Source organism: Calypte anna, chromosome 9 (assembly GCF_003957555.1).
Source record: "Calypte anna isolate BGI_N300 chromosome 9, bCalAnn1_v1.p, whole genome shotgun sequence".
NCBI lineage: Eukaryota > Metazoa > Chordata > Aves > Apodiformes > Trochilidae > Calypte > Calypte anna.
This window is the reverse complement of record NC_044255.1, coordinates 7,527,899-7,548,081: the sequence shown is the minus strand read 5'-3', so window position 1 is coordinate 7,548,081 and position 20,183 is coordinate 7,527,899. Positions and strand designations below refer to the sequence as shown.

Sequence of the window (20,183 nt, the reverse complement as noted above, 5' to 3'; positions counted from 1 at the left end):
TTTTTTTTTTTTTTTTCCCTATCCATATGGAGTAGTTTAACTGAGGTATATCATCCATTCGCGTGGGTTTTGTTTTCTTATCCCCCACTATGGAAAAGAGGTCCTACAGAAGGAATTCAGAACGACATATACAATATTCCCACACTTTAGAGTATCCTAAACAATACTGCTCAGCTCCCTCTCTGATGTGTCCTAGGAGCACTCCATGCTCCTTATGCAAAAAAGGTCAAGAAACAATCTCAGAAACTAGAATGAGCTGCTTTGCCCAGGTGGTCAGATCACAAATGCACATCCAGAGAATGCTCACAGGTTCAAGCCCATTAGGAAACTTCGGGTAGGATTCACAAATGGGAATGAACCACTATGAGGTTCCTCACTTCTGCCCAGACTTTGGTGGTTTTGGGCATTAATTAGATCTTACAAATATCCTTGCACTACAAGGGCTGCAGTCCCTCAGAAACCATGTTTCCATGGTGCTTGATTGTTGATTCCGCTCATTTGCTTCATAGAAGCCAAACACTGTCTGGCAAAACAGAATTAACCTTTTACATTTCTCTATGGCTGCTACTCTTATACTGTGATCCTGTGCAGGTTTCCCACAAATAAGCTTTGCCATCACTTAAGAAACATATATTCACCCCCAGCCCTCTTCATCAAGCAGTCCTGGGAAAATTTCTCCAGATAATCAAAGGCAACAGGCTCAAAGAACACAGGACTCATCACAGCAGCATTATTCTAAATCCAACAGTCTAACACAGCAAACCTGCTCAAATAGGTTACACGATTCAGCAGGCTTCTAGCCAGGTGTTCTAGAGGTGATATAAGTTCCATCAGTATCTGACTGATAGTATTTTCCATTGTGGTTGGCTAGAGGACAGACTCAGTTCCTTATGTGGGCTATTAGGTTGGAAAGGCATCCAAGTAACAACAGAATGCAAACCCAAACTGTCTAACTGTCCATGCTGTTTTGCTGTGCTGTTCTAAGAACAACTAATAATATGAGCAGGGTAAATAAATTCCCTGGTAAGCACTGGCTAAATCACAAACCCTCTGTTTGTGATGAGTCATGAAATCAGGCTTGCATGGAAAGATATTTTAATGCAAGATTTTTATTAATGAGTGAAGGCAGCTTGAGCAGCCCAACACTGAAGTTTTCACAGTAGCTGTTAAAATTATTGTATCTTTCCTGGACTGGCTACTGAAATCTGCTTGGTACTGTATACTCCTGAGATGACATTTGCTCTTTATGTGCACTCAGGTTTATAAAAAAGTCCTAAATGTCCCCGTGGAAACATTAGGAAGTCCAGCTCTGCTGCCTCCTCAGCCCCTGAATTAATGGCTATCTAGCTCTGCTCCCTTAAGTCAGTGACCCACGTGGGCATTAGGGGATGCATGCTCTTCCCACAGATGTCAGAGGAGGCTTTCACACTCATGCAATCCCAACAAATTTTCAAAGGAAAAGCAAAGCTAGTTTTCTGAACTGACATGCCAAAATACCAAAGATCAGCAGTTCCTATTTAAGGATCACTCAGATCACTTGACATGTCATGATTATGCTCTTACTGTGACTGATCTGCAAAGATATTCCAGTTACAAACAATTTCACTACTAGCTTATGCCCAGACTACATCCATCAACAGACAGCGACAGACAGATGGTGCCTCAAACAAAACAGCTTTGCACTGGAAATAGTAGTCAGCATCGTATTGTGGTCAGACAACAAAACCACTACAACAAAACCCCAACTACCTTGAGCTCAGTGTGGCTTCTGTCTCCCAGGCTCAGCCAGAACGAGACACACTTGTGTACAGAAATACCCGTGGCCACATGTAAACTGTGAGCTCCAACAGCAATCCAGCATTGACATCTCATATGGCAGCACCTACAAAAACTTGCTTTCCATCAAGTTGGCTCTGCTGCCTCATGTCCTGGCAGTGTTGTGCCAGAGTAGTTATTTTAAGATTTATTTTAACAAAGTATGCCAAAAGCTGGAAGGCATTATGTGAGCACCGAATTTCAGTTTTAAATTTTAAAGCCAGCTCAGATACCTAATTATATTAATATAATATACTGTGAAAGAATAATGATAGAAACACTGATTACATACTTAAAAGATTTAGGCTTTAAATCATTCCTAAAGAATAAAGTTATGATCATAGCCTGATATATTAATTATTAAGAGATGTACCATTTAATTATCTGATTTCAATAGCTCTAGGAAATTAAAGAGGAATTTGAACTCATTATATGAAATATATGAATAGGCTCTGTCAAAAGCATTCACTAGAACGTGAATGACTCAATAATAATCAACCCACTGTCCATAAAACCAATGCAAGCATAAAAGGGAAAGGGTGTAACTCCACTGGTGAGCAGAAAATGCATGGAAGCTCTTCCCTTGGAAATCAAATAGAGGGAATGCAGGAGTGTCAAAGTAGCAGTTGTCATGATATGGCACAAACCACATAACACAAGGTAAAGAAAGCAAACCCATGAAGTAATCATGCAACAGGAGAAAACCAGAACACATTTATATAATATACACACAAGATGTACCCAATTTCATGTTTTTCAAGCAGTCCATGATTCATTTCTCCCTGCCAGATACAACAAAGGTCTTGAGAAGCAGAGTTGACTTAAGAGAAGCTATTTTCCAGGGAAATGTGCAGAGCAGTTTAGAAGCAGACTTGAGGAAAAATGATGAACTTAACACAAGACCATCTGAACTGAAGGTGAGGTAGCTTACACTTCCTTTCCACAGCTTTTATCCAGCTACATCCTCTCCAAAGCTTCTACATTCTTACTAACAAACTGCCAAGAGTAAAGGTAGCGCAGGTAAGGATAACCAGTTACAATATATCCCATTCCAGGGGTATTAGCCAATACAAATACTAAGCCAAAGTAGTATTTTCTAATAATCTCTAAATTCTAGTTATCTCAAATAAGATGGTGAGGAAATCTCTTGCCCGACTCAAGTACTCCAGTAAAATGCATTAAAGACATTTAAAAAAACCAACAACTCCCAGTATCCCAGTGGTAACCAAGGGCAGGGGTTTCTGCATCCAGAGGTCAATGCTACCTCTGCCAATTTGTAAACACAAATCTAAGGCACAAATCTAATCTTAAATGTCTTGTTCAAAGCCCCACGAGAAGTCCAAGGTGGATCACAGACCTGACTTGCCTTTTGGCTACAGATCTAGAGATGCCATCATGCTCCTTGTATCAATCACATACCTTTGCACACCAGCCCTGAGCAGTCAAGATGAATTTGCCAACTCTCTTGGGTTTTGGAGAGGTTATGTTTGCCTCAGCAAGACAACATGCCTGAGCACTCACACAAAATATAATTGTGTCCAGGAATTCATACTTATGCAAAATTACATATTGTGAATTAGCTAAAGATGAAATTACTTTTTTCAGAGTTGTCACCTGCAAAGTAGGCTTTTTTTTACCCTTTGTCCCATCTGCTTTAGAAATGAAAAAAAAAAAAAATAAAAAGGGGGGACAATGAATACTTTAAATGTTACTATATTATGAAAACAACAAAACAAACCAAAGCACAAATAACTTGTTTCTTTCACAATATTCTAGAAGCAGAGGACTTTTCAGATAGATTAGCCCCAAAGGGTGAAGGACAAGAGCATGAAACCACTACAGAAAATGCTATCCTGGCTCCAGGTAGGTTCTTCACCATAAAAAGAAACAAAATTCCAAAACAATAAAAAACAATAAATTACTCTTGACAAAGTAAAACCACCTTTAATTAAATTCCTACATAAAACAACACTTCTATGCAAAACAATTGTTTAGTCAAAAAGTAAATATTTATGTTTAATTCTCATTCAAATATCAACAAGAATTGAGAGCTACCAGTGTTCTTTGGAGAACAAGCAGTAGTTAAAGTCTATCTTGCTGATGTTCAAAAACAGCATATTACATCTTTTAACCAGCAGTTCCCTATTGCACATAACAAATTTGCTCTCCATTTAAGCACCTAAAAGCCTGGTACCTCACTAAATAAATTAAAACAAGTCCAGTTTCTTCAGCAACCATCCTCCACACATATATCTTGGTAAAGCAACATTACCACAAGTTTTTAATAAATACAGAAAGAAAAGATTAATGACTACTCATTGGTATTTTATGGAATGATCTTTTCCCATGAACACTTGCTTTTCTAAACATTTGGGGTTTTTGGTTTGTATGCTCTAAAAATCACTATATGTAACATATTTGAAAATTTCCCTTACAGAAGCTGGTACATTTGCATGGTGTAACTTATCTGAGATATGACTTTCAGTGTAAGGAGCTTCTTCCTGAACCTGAAATAAAAGTACATTTAAGGAGCTAAAAACAAAGTCCCAGAGGCAGAATGGGAGACTGTAACCAATGAGGGATTCTCAGACACGTTAGGAACTGGCCTAATGTTCCTCTTATCGAAGGGCTTCTCTGTGTGTTTGTCATGTCAGGGGAGCAAAACTGTGCAACCTGAACACTGGGATGCTGCGTCCTTTTCAAAGCCTCTCCCCCCCATCTCACCCTCCACCCACTCCAATCTCACCAAAATCTACTTTCCTTTCCTTTCCTTTCAGCAGCAGTGTAAGACATTAAGCAGCTCCCGGTAGTACAATGATACTGTGGTTGCTATTTACAGAATTAATGCATGTGTGCCAGTAGGGCAGAGTTCATATGAAAAATATACATGATATGGTCATTTTTAGCCAGATTAGGACACCAAAAAAAAAAAAAAAAAAAAAAAAAAAAAAAAAAATTACTCTTCAAGTCTCAACTTTAAGTAAAGAACAGTTCCATCAGAGGTCTTCAAACCTCCTGAGTATGTTAGAGCATGTTACCCTAACGTATAAAAACAAATATTTACACCTCCATAAAGTACCAAAGAATTTTTAAAAATGCCTAGTAGCTCTCAGCGTGCAAAGTCAGCAGGAACTGATTATCCAGGATGTTCACTTTTCATAGAGACTGTCTTGGAATCAAGCATTCAGAAGCAGAGTGCAAAAGACTCAGGAGTTATTTCAGCCCATTTCTTGGTTTTGTTTCCTTTCTCGTTTAAAATAAGTTTTGTTGATCCATACTACAGATCTCCTCTAAAAACACTTTTCAAGGTAACATTCAGACTAGTGCAAATGTAAATATCTTCTAGGATCTGTAATCTTTTCGAACAGTGTGAGCCATCCAGTTCACTTTAGTAGTCCAACTTTCCCGAAGTGCTTCATCAAACTTCTGTTTAAATTGTTTTAGTGCTTCTTCCTCACTCTTCCCCAAGGCAAGGGAGTCCTAAGATGGTATGAGAACAAGTACTGTTAGAAACTGTTTTTAAAAACACAGGGCCTCTTTCACCTTTCAACACAAACCACTGTGATTTTTTTCTGTTTTGATGCTTTTTCACCTGTTATTCATTAAGCAATAGATCAGCAGCATTTTCTGAGTCTAAAGGTAAGACTAAAAGGATCCATCAAATAATTTTCCTTTTACAGGTGTTTGTGTAAGCTAAGACATAAAGCACCCCCCAAAATGACTACAGACAAGATGCATGGAAGCTGAACTTAGAGCAGTTGAGAGGAAGCTTCCTTTGACCATAGGACTGACCACAGACCTTGTTCTGTACAGCTGAAAATGAAAGCTTTGGGAACCAAAAAACCTGAGAGAAAAACAATTTAAATGTATTCATCTTGGAATCAAAATTCACACACTTAGAAAAATACTAAATCCTGCTGAGTTGTTAATCTTGCTTTATTTACCTTGAGATACTGGATGTCCTTGACAGAAGTTAGCTCTGGAAGCCCTGCAGTTAACATCAGTGCAAAGAGTGTAATAAATAGGTTTCCATGTTTTCGCAGGATCAAGTACGCTTCTTCACAATACTGCCGGAACCTTCATGTTCAGTGGCAAAGCACACACAGTGAAGACAACACGTGAGAACTGACACAGTTGACAAGTACACCTAACAATGTCCAAACACCCTTATCTGGCCTAACACACATAGCCTAGGAAAACAGTAGCGGACTGGACAATAGAGATGTCTACGGAACCTCCAATGCATTCCACAAAATTATCCCATGTATCTCAAACAAGCCCTTAAAGCGTGGTAAAAAAAAACATCAAAAGCCTTAAAAACAGCACTGTTCTTCAGAAAGAGCAAAAGATGCCAATGTCCTGTCTCCCTGCCAGTTAAGTGAAATGCCCTGATGATCCCATATAGTGGACTTACAGGGGATAAACAAAAAGGCCTATGGCAGTCCCTTCCAATACTCAGCCTGTCTCTGTAAGGCAATTCCTTCCTGCAAACGCAGTCAAAATTGAGCTGACTGACAGCTCTGGTATCAAGATCTGTCATGCAGACACTCGAGAACTTGTTAAATATCTTCAAATGTAGCACTGTCCAGAGCCTAACCTGTAAATTTCCACACTAAATGTGGAATGAATTTTCCACACTAAATGAAATGATCTTCAGACTAAATTGACAAGTTACATTTCAAGAAACAAATTATCTTCTGAGGCATTTTTCAAGTGAAAATGGAATTGTACTGCCATTTAAAGTATTCCATATTCTACAGTTCCCCCTGCTGGAGGAGATAATAAGAAACTGTGTCCACTGCAAAGCTGCAGATTCTGATGAATTAAATAATTTGCATGTATATATTCTAGCTCAGGCACACCCATAGGTACTATTGTAAATACATGTTATCACACTTCCACACATGTATCAATAAGCAAACCAGACCCAGATAGGTTCTTGGTGTTCTGGAAATTATCACCAGAGATCATCTCCATTACAGAAGAAAGAGATCACATACTCACCGACCAAATTTTTCAGTGTTCCCTGTTTTTCCTTGTTGAATAACATGAATAAAATCATAGGTGAGTATGAAAGGTACCCGTTCCCTTTTAATTCCAAATTTGGATTTGAAGTTTCCAAGAATATGCCCAAAATCTATATGAAAGAGCTGAAAAAAAACCCAAAAAAACACCCAGAAGTGAAAATTAATTTCTCCAGTGAAATATTTAACTTTTCTAATATCTCTACACAAGATGCTGTTATCAAGAACAGTTAGCTCACAGTTGTACTTTCCATAGCCCATGGTTTCAGCCCTTAGGGAGTATTTAGCTGTACAACATTTCACAATTTATTTCAAGTCAGTGATAACATCCATGCTCTTATGTGTGACTGCTGCTACAAACCAGTGTGCAAAAGATGATCTCAGCTTTAAGCTTTTGATGCTTACCAACAGACATCTTGTCTGTAATATAAGAGAGGAAAATGAGGCCAGTGATGAGGCTATGAGGCACAACATCATCATACACATGGGCTTTCTACACAAAGTCAGAAGGCAAATGGAACTTACATTAATTTCAAGGAACCTATCACAGTCGTCCCATTTTAGAATCAAGGAAAAGGGGATTACAGCTTTCTGTTAGTAGGTAACAACTTAAAAGAACACTGAAAATGTCTATAAAACTCTCCTGAAAATGTCTATAAAACTCTCCTTCCTGCAACTCTTGCTAGTTTTCTAGGCAGCATAATTTAAATAAAATCAGACCACTTACAGTAGAATGCAACAATTATACCAGAAAATACATCTCTAAGAATTTACCTACGTTCTAGGTTTTGAGACCTGTCATCAGAGCTTCATGTTTATACCAAGTTGCATATTGAAAATTTCTGCAGAGGTGGCCTGTGTAGAGACCAACTTTGGAGAGGTGCTGCTCAAAACTACAATTCATGGTCCCAGCCAGGCCATTCCAACCCCAGCCATTCTATGAGTCTATGTCTTTTGAAGCATGGTTCTTTGCTAGGTACTTCTGTTCCATTAGTCTGAACAATAACAGGATTTTGGACAGTCTGAAGAAGTTCTATAGAACAGCCTCATTTGATATAGAATGGCTTACACTAAGCAGGCATTGGCCAGTTCTTCCACTAGTCTTACACTTTCTCTCTTGGAAGCTTGAATCAGTTCTCAGTAAATGAAGACATCAGTTCTAACAACATGGATCTGATTTTACTGAGACACTAAAGAAATAAAAAGTTCTTAAGACAATTCTTGCACAACAGAGATACCACAGTTATTCTGCATACATAAGAGATTTTTACCTGACCATTTTTCCTGACCATGATGTTGTCACTGTGTCTGTCACCAATCCCCAGTACGTAAGTAGCTACACAGTAGCCAGCACAAGACAGTGTAAATTCTTCAATGGCTCGATCCAAGTCATCACTGTAACCACAAACAATGTTAGTGCATTCTACTGGTAATTCATGTCATGCTTCGACCTCAAAAAGGATTTTTGGATGTTTAAACCAGACATCCATTGGGATGCTTTAAAACTAGACTTTTTTTCCACACACCCCCCTCACAAAAAAAAGACCAAAAAACAACAAGCCCCCCCCAAACAAAAAAAAACCACCCCACCCCAAACAAAAATGCAAAAACCCAATGACACAACAACAACAACAAAACCAACAACAAAAACAAAAAAAAAAACCAACCCAAAAACCAAAACCAAACAAACACAAAACTTGTAGAAAGCAGCTATGGAGAGCAAAGGAAACGCAACTATTATGAAAGGCAACAACATCAAGACTTGAGATCTATTTTGTTTTCTTGGGTCTGTTTGGGGTTTTTTTGGTTTTTTTTTACAAATCTAGAATATCTTACTCATAAAAATGCAGTCAAAATGCTGCAAATGCCCAAACTTCAGCTGGATCATTGTTTGAATTCCAAGAGCACCATGAATCTGAGTCAGACTGTGAGACAGGAGAAAACCAAGTAGTAAGAAGCCTGCCAGAAGAGCCACACAGTCCTGGATACTGAAACAGAAACTTACAGGAATTTCGTAGGTTATACTACAAATGAGAAAATAACAGTAGCAATTACCCCAAATTATATTCCTTCAGCCAGTTTAAGAGAGCATCTTTGTTGAAGGCAGCAGCAGCAGCAACATTGCTACTATTTAACTGAATGTCAGCAATTGTTTCTGAACTAGAAACAGCCTCAATAAGGCCAGAGTGATCTCCAGTTGCTAAACAGCCGTAGGGCAATATCCTGAAACAAAACACAAAATCATGCTAAAAATAGGAGGAAAGTTTCTTTAGTGTCTCAATATATTGAGCAGGCTGAATATTCATTCTAACTTGAATATTAGATTCTCAAAGGTTAACATCAGATACTACTTGCAAGGTTAAAATACCAGCAATACAACTAAAATATTAATTTTTCCTGTAACACACGTATGTGTAAAAATGAAATTACAAGCAACTCTAATTTTCCACTTTTACTAGGGAACACAGTAACTTGTAGTTTTATAGGAGAAACCATAGAGGGAGTGCTTTGCTTTCATTTGTTACTTGCTAAATTAAGTTACACTCATGCTCACTGTAGACTAAATTATTTGTGTAAATAGGAAAGAGTCTCTTCTTTTTCTACATTCTTCCTACTTCAACTTAAAATGCTAGAAATATTTTAAAATTATAATAATTTTTTCCAGCTCTTATAGAAACCTTCTGAAAAACAGAATAGTTTTTCTATCCCATCTGATATACAATATTCTTCTGCATTCATATACTTTGCTTTGCAAAACTATGTACAAGATTAACATTGCATTCAAATTAGTTCATTGCATTCAGATTACACATAGTTGAAGATATGAACCAAAGAGAGATGTGTCGAAAAAATTAATTGTATTTCTCCAAAATATTTCCTCACTGCAGATGCTTAAAATACTAAAGGCGATTGCAACTTAGATGGAGCTCAATGCATGCACTGGAAACATAATGCAAACTTTCCAAAGGCATCATCACATCACTAACTGAGTGTAGAGTCTTATGCAGGCATCTCAGGTCAAGATACTCTCTGTTCTGGCTGTGGATCCATGTGTAAAATAAAGACTGCCCATGCAGATCTAACTGCAGTGTACCACCACAGACTGGCACTCACTGGCTTACAAAGCTGTATAAAAAACTGCAGGACACATCAAAATTTGTGTGTATGCATGTGTGGGTACATGTAATAAAAAGAACTGCTAGTGGAGCTGTCATCAGTATTTATATATAAAACTAATATTAAGTTTGATTGCTATAAAGTAGAACCACATCTCTCCAGTGACACAGCCTATTACCCCAAGCCATAGAAGAAAAATAAATGGAATTCCAGTTCTATTCTAATAGCTATTAATAACTGAACATTTTCTCTACCTCAGTGATAACACACAACTGAAGCAGCAGTAACAACTGCTGCTAAAGTAATAACAATAATATAGTTGTTACTGAAGTAGTTACTACAACTGTGGTAACAACTGTATAGTTGAGGATTCTTCTCTTCTGGCAACAAAGCAAATTGAAGACCCCATTCAAGAGGGTATTTAGAGAACACTCCAAAACAAGAAATGTATTCTAAGCTATTCACCAGCTCTCCAGATCAGAGTTTCTCACAATGAACAGAAGGGTATCACCAGCATTCATGAGACAAGGAAGCACTGCCCATCCTTATCACGACACGACAAATGGGAGCCAAATATTGCCAGGTTAAAGTGCACGCTGGCTGCCATCCATGGCATTTCAACCCACCCTACTTGCAGCTTAACTGGGCACACAGCCAACAACTTCCCCTTCAAAAGCAAGCAATGATGAAAGCCTTCAGCCCCTTGAGGACTCTGTGCTTGCAACTGGAGGAAAAAACATCCTTGTCAGAGAGACAGTTTGACAGGAGTCAAGTTAGGGACAAATCCTCTGGGTCCTTTCCACCTCATCCTGGTCTTTCTGACTTCAACATCTGTCAGCAGGATATGCTCACTGCTTCTTAATGCCAGTAAAGATCACAGATGGATCAATTCAGCAATCCAAGACATAAAATTTTCTTCTTCACTCCATTTAATACAGTTCTTTACAAGAGTTTAATTCTCCAAACAAGTACCTTTCCAAATACAATTATAAGTTCTGGCAACTTACTAACACATTCTCTGTAACTTCAGATCAAATGGTTTCAAATTTATGATATTCTTTAAACTTGTAATAAATATGTTTTTCTTTTGATTTCATTCATACACAGCCCCTTAACATCAGACTGCATGCATGTTAAGGGAGGTCAAAACTTTTGAAAGCTCACTAAAAATAGGCAGTGAAAATAACAAGTTCAGAGAACTCTCTCTGTATGTCCAAAAACTAACCAAGAACTAAACACTTTTATGACTCTGCCACAGCAAGGGTCACTCAACATAACTCCACATAGCTCCACATTTTTGTTGCTCTGTTACTTTACTAACTTCTCCTTTAAGAAATTTTCAATGCTATAAATTCAGGTAAAGCACCAGAAATACCTTTTGATGCCAGGATTACTCTGCTAAGAGAAACAACACTGCAGACTCCACAGCATGCTTGGAAAAACAGAAGATATGCTCCTCTGCTGAGGTAAGTATTTGTAATATTAAACACCCCTCATAAAAATAGAGAAAGTTATGTACTATGAGCATGACTTCAGGAGTAGAATTTTTTCAAGTAAAATAATTTGAGAAGTTGTAACTTTTATAGGGGTTTGAATTTCCCAAAATGTCATTTTGTCACTGCAGATGTAACCTGAATATAAATACTGCTTAAATTAGTGTGTTTGTTCCATAATTGCCCATATCTAAACTACAAGAAACAACTAGAGGCAAACTACAGAGACAACTGAAGAAGTTTGGCTGCACATACTTTCTAATGTTTTATGTCATCTATTTCCTGCTCAGTTGTCAGGTAACAGTTTGTCTTTGACATGAATAGGTATAGGGATTAATTAAAAAATATGCTTTTTTGTTTTTCTCATTTCTCTGGCACTTGACTGACTGCTATCTAAGATAAATGCTCTGTCATTTAGAGAAGTCTGGCTTAGATGTAGTTTGTCTGGGGCGATGATCTCTGCTATTTACTGGCTGGGCCTGTACAGAGAAGCAGATGAAATTCACATCTGAAGTTTTTTTCAGTTGTGCACTGCACAGTCCACCCAGTGACAGCCCAGGATGAAGGGCCCACTGCAGAGCACTCTTGTCTCACCCTACACACGAACCCTGGGCTCCTGGTGTTTAGTCAGCATGCACACACAGGAACCTAGACAACAAAGGCACCACAAGAAAGAGGCCAGTTTACCCATGAGACAAATTAGTTGACAGCTAAACAAACCAACCAACCATCCAACCTTTCTCCTTCTTTACCTTTGGAGATGTCAAAACCAGCATATATTTGGTATTTCTCTCCACAGCTGAGAAATCCCACTGGGAGTATTGTGCTTACTTTAGACACAGATTGGGCTAAAATTTCATTTTAAATTACTACTAAATAACTGGCTGTGGACTGCAGTGCAATTATAAGGAAACTGATCCTATCCCATCACCTTGATGGTAGCACACTGGTTGCTATTTGATCCATGTGTCATGAAAGCTGTAGAACTTGCTTGTGGCAAGATATTACTGATTGCAAGAGGGAGACAAGCAGCAAGTGCTTCTGCTGTTACATACATTAAACAAAGAGCACTGCTCATACGTGCATGGAGGTACCAGACTTTCTGTAGTAGAAAAAAAGTTGAAAAGCACAAATTCCATTATGTATCCAGAGAAGCAAAAAGGGAAGCAACAGATTCAGGGAAACTAAAGCCTCAAAGGATGATGCTACAGGGAGAGAAGAAACAATGCCACTAGCTGGTAAGGATATCTGAAGTTGTATTTTTTAGGAAAGCAGATCTATTTGGCATTACTTTTTCACCTGACACCATGTCTCTTCCCCAAGCAAAAAGAAGCTGACCAACAATACCAACTCATGCAGAAGGTACAGAACTCATAACCACTGCTGTTAGTTCATAGATTTTGGACCTGCTTCTATTCAAGGGGCATGGGGACTTTAAGCATGGAGCTAACAAAGCCATACCCTCTTAGCTGCCTCCTCATGCTCCAGCCATTCAGAGTGCTGTTTTGTCCAACTCTGTTTTCAGTTAAGGCCATTTCAGAACCTTCCCTTGGCAACTGCCTGGTTAATCTCCCTTCGATAGACACAGGATTGTAACCATGCCTCCATCCCATTGTTTTATTTTACAATCTTAACTAGGAGAAGATGGGTGGAAGGAAGATAATCCCAGGATCAAGTGGAAGAGGAAGGGTAGAATTATAGAACTGCAACTCTTACAAGAAACTTTCTCTTTCTATTTTTTTTTTTTTCTGAGAGTTTTTAGAAAAATCTTGGACATAAAAGCCACTGGTTTTCCTTTGTCAAGTTGAAAAAAATACCTTAATTTGGCAAATTTTATGTGATGACTCCTAATCACTATTCCTGCTTGCTAGGCACAGTGTGTGGCCTAGGCTGAAAGCACAAACTAAGCTTCTGGGAAGACAGCAGCCAAAGAATGTCTCATCTGGGATTTCACAGCTGCCAGAGCTGTCCTTGCCCCTAAATACTGGATCAGTCTCCTCACAGTCTATTTATCATGACAGAAATTATCTAAATTTTTCCCAAATCAGTGTTCAACTTAATATCCATTCAAGCCCCCTCATCACAAACATACACTTCTAGAAGCGATTTACTTGATTTTTACCTTATCCCACACTTCACTCCAAGGAATCTTTCTATAAGCAGCATAAGCAACAAGTTGATAATTTTACTTATCTGTGTGTGCTGATGTTAGGAGCCTTATGAATCTCCTGGCATTTTGCTTAACCCACAAAAAAACTTGAAATGAGTTTAAAGAATCCAAATTAAGTATTTCAATAATTAAAGAAGTACTTCTAGCCAAGTAAACAACATTAAAAAACTAAACACAGAGGATTACAGCACTCTAGCAGGAATACAAAATTTAATTTATGGCCTCCAAGTGGTTTATAATAATGTGACACCCAGTACCTTTCTTTAGAGCTATTCTTTCTAAAAAGAAAACAGAATTAGAGAACTATGTTAGCTAAAACTAAAGTTCGGCTGGAAAAGTTGCCCATGTACTAGAGGGTTGGACAGCTACACTGAATAATGCCTGATACTGTTTCTTTCTCTTTGGAATCCTCTAGTACTCCTACAAAGATGGCATGCTTGCCAGCAAGCACATGAAAGGAAGAAAGCTGCTTTGCAAGGGCTTCAGAAGGTACAAAGGTATTTCTTGTCTGAAGAATGTTTTTTTGATGTCAAAATAGTGTTTTCTCAAGAAAAGAATGCAAAGGGGGACTTCAGAATGTATGTTGAAGATGAACACAATAACTGCAGGTCTTGGTGTAAACAGCAGTAAGAGAACTGAGACAACAGGAAGAAAAAGGGCTACCACAAAACCCCCATTGCTACTTACACACCCCATTAAAATGTGACCAGCTTGCACGGGAGGACAGACTGCCCTAGAGACTTTATTAATGAACTAATAAATACATGAAAATCCCACAGTCCTCATCATTCTGAAATTCCTGTAATTCGAAAGGTTTTTTATTACTCCATTTTGAGAGAAGTAGCTTTGCAGGAGAGGAAAACAAGTGAGAAGCTTATTTGCAGAGTATTTCTGCCCTAACAGAATACTTAAATTACGATTTTTAAACCGGACATTTACAGCCTCACAAAACCTGCCAAAGGAACCAAAAATGGAAGCTTTAGCATGAAATACAGGCAAGTTCAATACTGTAACAAGTTCTTTAGTACAAGTGTATTAAGTTTTTTCTCCACTGACTTTAAAACTGTGTTGGAACTTCTTAATTGAAATGACATTGAAAAGTGACATTTTAAGGAAGCTGCTATGTATTTTTGTCCCAATATAGTAGTGGTTCTAAATATATCACTTTTACTGTCAACCTCATCTTACTACAGAATCTTGTCTTACTCTCGACTGATGATCCCCTATTTACCAAGATTCAAAATAATGGTTGAGAATGTGCAGTAACCAAGATCAGCAGATGGTAAGCACAAAATGGTACTTTTCCTTACATAGATACTTAAATAATGTTTTTGACTGCAAGATACTGACAAGGCTAAAAAGATACGAATTCCCATATAGAATCCACTTGTCATCAGCTTCCAGGCACAGTATGTAGCTGTCTAATGCAACACCTAACTCAAGAGGCAAGAATATTATGGGAGTGAGACCCAACGTAAGGACATCCACTACTCTTTCCCTCTCTCAAAGAAGGCAATTAGTTTAATCTTGGTAAATCCACACTGTTCCAAACCATCATAATTTGCTTTGCGCAGCAGCACTCTTAAAAGAGAAGCACGCAGCAACTGACTTCTCTAAGACCCTCATCTTCATAATGCCTGTTACATAATTAGTACAAGATGGACATTTATCTGTTAAAATTTGTACAAAATAGATTGCAAATATAAACATTATTTGTGACAATAACACATTGACTTGTGACCATAGCAGCACAAATCATACATGTCCTTGAGAAAAAGACCAAGATCAATAAGAAAATGTTAGAAAGAAGAACCTATGTTAGACCTTAAGAGCTGCAATTCCCATAATCACTAAGTCTCCATTTTTTCATTTCCAGGAAATCCAGCGACTATTAAGAGGTAGGTTTGTTAGATGAGGAGTTTATGAAATACTTTTGTTCTGAACAGTTGCACACACAAAGGCACAAAACTTTCTGCCTTCTTTCATTATTTGCTTTCCTGGCTAAATTCTTTTGTAGTGTGGGCCATCTAGGGTATGAAAAAGCAAAGACAAGCTGATCCAATTAGTTAAGGTAACTGCTTTCTAAAGCATGTTCACCTTTTCTATGACAATTGAAACCTCTGGCCATAGATAGAGAAGTTTAGAAAAGGGACAGTAGGGAAGAGATTTTAAAAACAGGAAAGCTTCACTGCTAAAAGTAGACTCTCCATCCAAATAAAGTAGCCCTCAAGAGATCCTTACCGGAGATCCAGACCGGCTTCCTTCCAAAGTATGTCCATCAAACGCAGCATCTGGAGGGTCAACATGTCCTGTCGGAGATCTAGAAGGAAAGGTTGAAACTGCTACTTCTCAGTCTGCTGTAGAAAATCCTCCTAATGTTTATTAAGTCTTTAGAAAAAGGCATGTAAAAATAATCAAGCCTAAAGGTCAAAGTGGGATTACCCATAGCTATAGTATCATGACTGATGGATTTCATACTTTGAAACCCAGTCAGAAGGTGATGCTTAATTTGCTTACCAGTGCTAGAGTACACCAGATTTGTACTACTGCAATACAGAGCAACACAGTGTAAATGCAAGTGTGGGAATGAAGAAGGAAAAGGAAAAATTAAAAATTTTTATCATTGCTTACCATCACCATTTTTAAAGATGATTCCTACAAGATCTCCTCCAAACATTTTATTGTTGTACACTATCCACAGAGGTTTCATTTTAGAATCCATATATCTACACTTCTCAACACTAGAGGCAAATACAACAAAAGTTTTAGTCAATTAAGAATAATCCAACTACAAAGGTCTAAACATTGTTCAAAACACAGGGGAACAGGTCAACTTCCAGTCTGGAAGTACTTAAATCTTATCTCTGCTTTCTCTCTTCTTCTCTGCTATAGAGCTTACTAAGTTACAAACATATCTGTTACATATGGATTGTACAAGATACCTTAAAATTGGCAAACATGTATCTAATGCTTCAATTAAGCACCTGCATTTTCAGAAAACAAAACAGTTTTCTTGTATCATTGTCCACCAATTTTTAGAGTGTATCTTTAAGTGCTGTTAAAAAGTTTTAATGGCATTCATGCTTATTAAATATATTTAACTATGGTAATGCAGTGGCTAAGATAGTATCAAGTTTTATGAAGGACAAAAAAAATCTAACTTAACTGATACCTTAAACCTAGGAAGATTTCCAACAGAGCTCTCACTACAGAAAAAGCTCCCTGTGACAGCACATCCCCTGAACAATAAAGCCACAGCAAGTTAAAGTACGTAGGTGTTTCTGCTTTAGTGTTTCTGTGCAAAAGCTACAGTGAAATTCTATTCACATATTCTGAACTTACTGTAGTTCTGAAAGTATAACAGAAGGATTCAGAGGAGACTGGAGGTCAGAAAGTGCTTCTCTGTAAGCATTTTGTTTCAAACATGTATGCATTGCATCTTTTCCTTTTGCTTTGCTTTGCTTCATGGCATTCAGCTTAATTAGACTATTTAAAGTCTTCATCTTATTGAGGGCTTCCACCTGAAAGAGATGTTTTATCTTTGCAAGCTATTGCTCTGATTTTACACATAATACAATGCAAAATCCCATTTAAAACAAAACCAAGTATTAAGTAATTCTACAATTTTTTCAAAATGGAAATTAAGGTGGCATTCACAAAAAACCATGAAAACAGCCTAAGACACCCATTTTCATAACAGAAGACATCAATGCTATTAAGGCTCCTGAGCTTCAAGTCACTTTTTTAAAGCATGACTTGACACTGCCCCCAAAATGAATGTTTTATTGATACATTTACACAAATTCTCTCTTCAAAATACAATCTTCATCCACTAATTCAACAAGACACATAGCAAAGGTGATCCTATATCCATATTCACACTGAAGCCAACAGAAACAGTGGTTCATAGCTCTAACAAAATCAAACATTACTTGAGATGAACTAAGGATGCAGATATTTCATTGTACGCATGCAGTTAGTTGCATACAAACCCGTATAGCCACGTGACTATTTGCAAACAATTTCCACACACATAACTAAGCAGACTTAACTTTTAGGGAATATAGACTTAAATGTTTGTTCATTAAACTCCTGCAGAAGTTAGGCATAACATAAGGGCTCTAATCAATTAAGGTGCTACAAATCATGGCATCATCAATGCAAATCTGTTACCTTAAAAATGTGTACAAAGGCAAGACAATTATTTGCAATCAATACAGGTGGGTTTAACCCTTTTTACCCTTCTGTTTTGGAAAATTTTCTACTAGTACATAGTTTCTAAGAAAAGAAGTAAACTTGTGATGTACATATATACAACACTAACAGAGCAATGTCCTTTGGTAACAAACCTAGGCAGCACATACAACATTTAATTTCTACATGGCACCTACATCCAAGCAACTTGTTAGTCAAATATAAAACAGTTGTTATAACAATCAGCTGTATTTGCACTAGCCACAGTTAACATGCTCAGTAATACACACATCATCTAGCAAACAGCTTAAACTTAATAATTACAAAAGTGGATTTCTATACAAGGAAGCTTCAGTCTAACTTACAAGGTGCTGAGTCAAAACACTTACCACTTCTACAGACAGACTGAACCCTGTCAGGCAGGATGCTGTGGAAATCGTATGCAGTTTGATTATAAAAGTGAGGCAATGGAGACCTGCCAGGTCAGCCATCTGTCAAAACCAAGAGTGCTCTGCTTTTCCACTATTCTAGGAGCTGTACAAACATCAGTGACAAGGGAACAAAATGGAACCTGTGTTGTACAAACAGGAACTTTTTGAAGTATTTCTACTTTGAATTTCTTCCTTGTTTGCACAGTTGGGAATTTTTCTGCCCCTTCTTTGATTGTACTGACATTTGTTTCCTGTAAAGTGCACAAAAACTTCACTGACCTTAGGTCTATTGCTTAAAGCATTTCATCACCTAATCTTCTTATGATTTTGATAATGCTAACAAGCACACGTGTAAGAAATGGTCTTTTCTGTGTCCTGTGAACTGCAGTAATGCAGATCACAACAGTACATTCCTGTCCCATATGTGCTCTCACAGCACAGTTTCAATGTAGAGAGTATCAAAACTGTTAGAAATAACATTCATCACATACCTGCTGAGTTAGCATTTGTGGCCCAATACACCAAGTCCAGAGAGAGATAATTTTTCAAAAACTTTTATGGTTGTAATCTAAATTAACTCATTAAAATTTCATTAGAGACTTCAAAGATTATTTGTGTCTCCTAATGATATGTCAGTACACTTATTAGTGTATTCAGAAGCAGATCTCTCACACTTATTAGGATATTAAAAAGCAGACATTTTCTTCTTGTAAATGGCACATCTACATTAACACTAAAATTACTACTTTACTTCAGCACCACTGTCTCTAGGGAGTACTACATTATACCAATACTATTCCAGGGATTTTACCATCACCTTTCAAGAAAATCTAAAGCTGGAGTCATCTAGATAAAGTTTAGATAGAAAGGGAATGCTTTCTACTGAACCAACTACCCTTACTGGAAAAAATAGCTTACAAGTTTCAAGTCCACAGAAAGCTTTCTTCAGTTAATAATCTGGAAAAATTGCTGTCCTGCCCAGCATCCCATATTCTGGAAGCATCTCATTCATCTCAGAACAGCATAAACCCAACTCTCTGCCTCTTGAGGCCTCATAGCACAAGGTGCTTGCTTTGCCAGGGAGCACTGCTCCATCATCCATCTATTTAGTCCTTTCATTTCTCTGTCTCACCCATGCAACCTTCCCTTCCTTGCTCTGCAGCAGCTGGACCGTGTCAAGGTAACCAATATGCCCCATTGGAACAATGGAATAAATATCTGCATTACAAGTCAGGATAAGCCAAGATTTCAAGGAGAAGGGAAGTCTATACCTGTTTAGCAAGCACTTTCATATGAGCCACACTTCCTCGGCAGTAAGCTTCAAGTATCAATCCAAACTGCACTGAAACAGCAGGGATGTGAACCTCTGACCTATAAGAAGAAAAGTGTCTCATCAGACATTTACAGATTAGCATTCAAGTTATTAGAATAGAAGAATAATTTAAGAACCCAACCCACTGCAATACCTCACATCATGGAGATTAAAAATCTGGCTTTTTGCTTTATGAAATAACAGAACATTTATAGGCTGAGGGCTGGCTGGGTCAGCGCAAGCCGCTTGCTTCAAGGTCTACGGCTGTTGTGAAGCAATAATGTTCAGAGGTAGCAATTGGATATTTGTTTCCAGGAACCCCTTTTACTCAAGAAAGTAGCACTGTTAAGTCATAGAAGGTAATACTGACAATCAGGGCTGACATTAAAGTATGTGTTCTTAAATCTTTGTAAGGGAAATGCCAAAATCTGCCTAAGGGGGAAAACTTTGTAACAAACCACTGAACCTGACACCAGAGTCAATTATCCTCAAATATTTTAACATAGTACTTGCTCTTCCTATTTAGAAATAATAAAAGAACTTGTATTTAGAAGACAGAATCAATCTGTAGCCCATCCTGCAAAGTTTCTGCTGTTCATGGAACTGGTTATCAGAAGTAGCAACACA

The 20,183-nt window shown here is 37.8% G+C and overlaps 1 protein-coding gene across 2 annotated transcripts in view; it reads right to left on the bottom strand.

The window, feature by feature from the left end:
• Positions 1-3,744: 3,744 nt before the first annotated feature.
• PIK3CB (phosphatidylinositol-4,5-bisphosphate 3-kinase catalytic subunit beta) overlaps positions 3,745-20,183 on the bottom strand; it is a 72,890-nt gene continuing 56,451 nt past the window's right edge. For both annotated transcript variants that reach the window (XM_030456364.1, XM_030456365.1), the window contains exons 16-24: positions 19,516-19,615; positions 16,962-17,140; positions 16,251-16,360; positions 15,861-15,939; positions 8,895-9,062; positions 8,111-8,234; positions 6,820-6,965; positions 5,760-5,892; positions 3,745-5,295 (exon numbers count right to left, since the gene is read on the bottom strand). In XM_030456364.1, the coding sequence (XP_030312224.1) occupies positions 5,158-5,295; positions 5,760-5,892; positions 6,820-6,965; positions 8,111-8,234; positions 8,895-9,062; positions 15,861-15,939; positions 16,251-16,360; positions 16,962-17,140; positions 19,516-19,615 (1,177 nt within the window). In that variant the 3' untranslated portion in view covers positions 3,745-5,157. The remainder of the gene's footprint in view (positions 5,296-5,759; positions 5,893-6,819; positions 6,966-8,110; positions 8,235-8,894; positions 9,063-15,860; positions 15,940-16,250; positions 16,361-16,961; positions 17,141-19,515; positions 19,616-20,183) is intronic.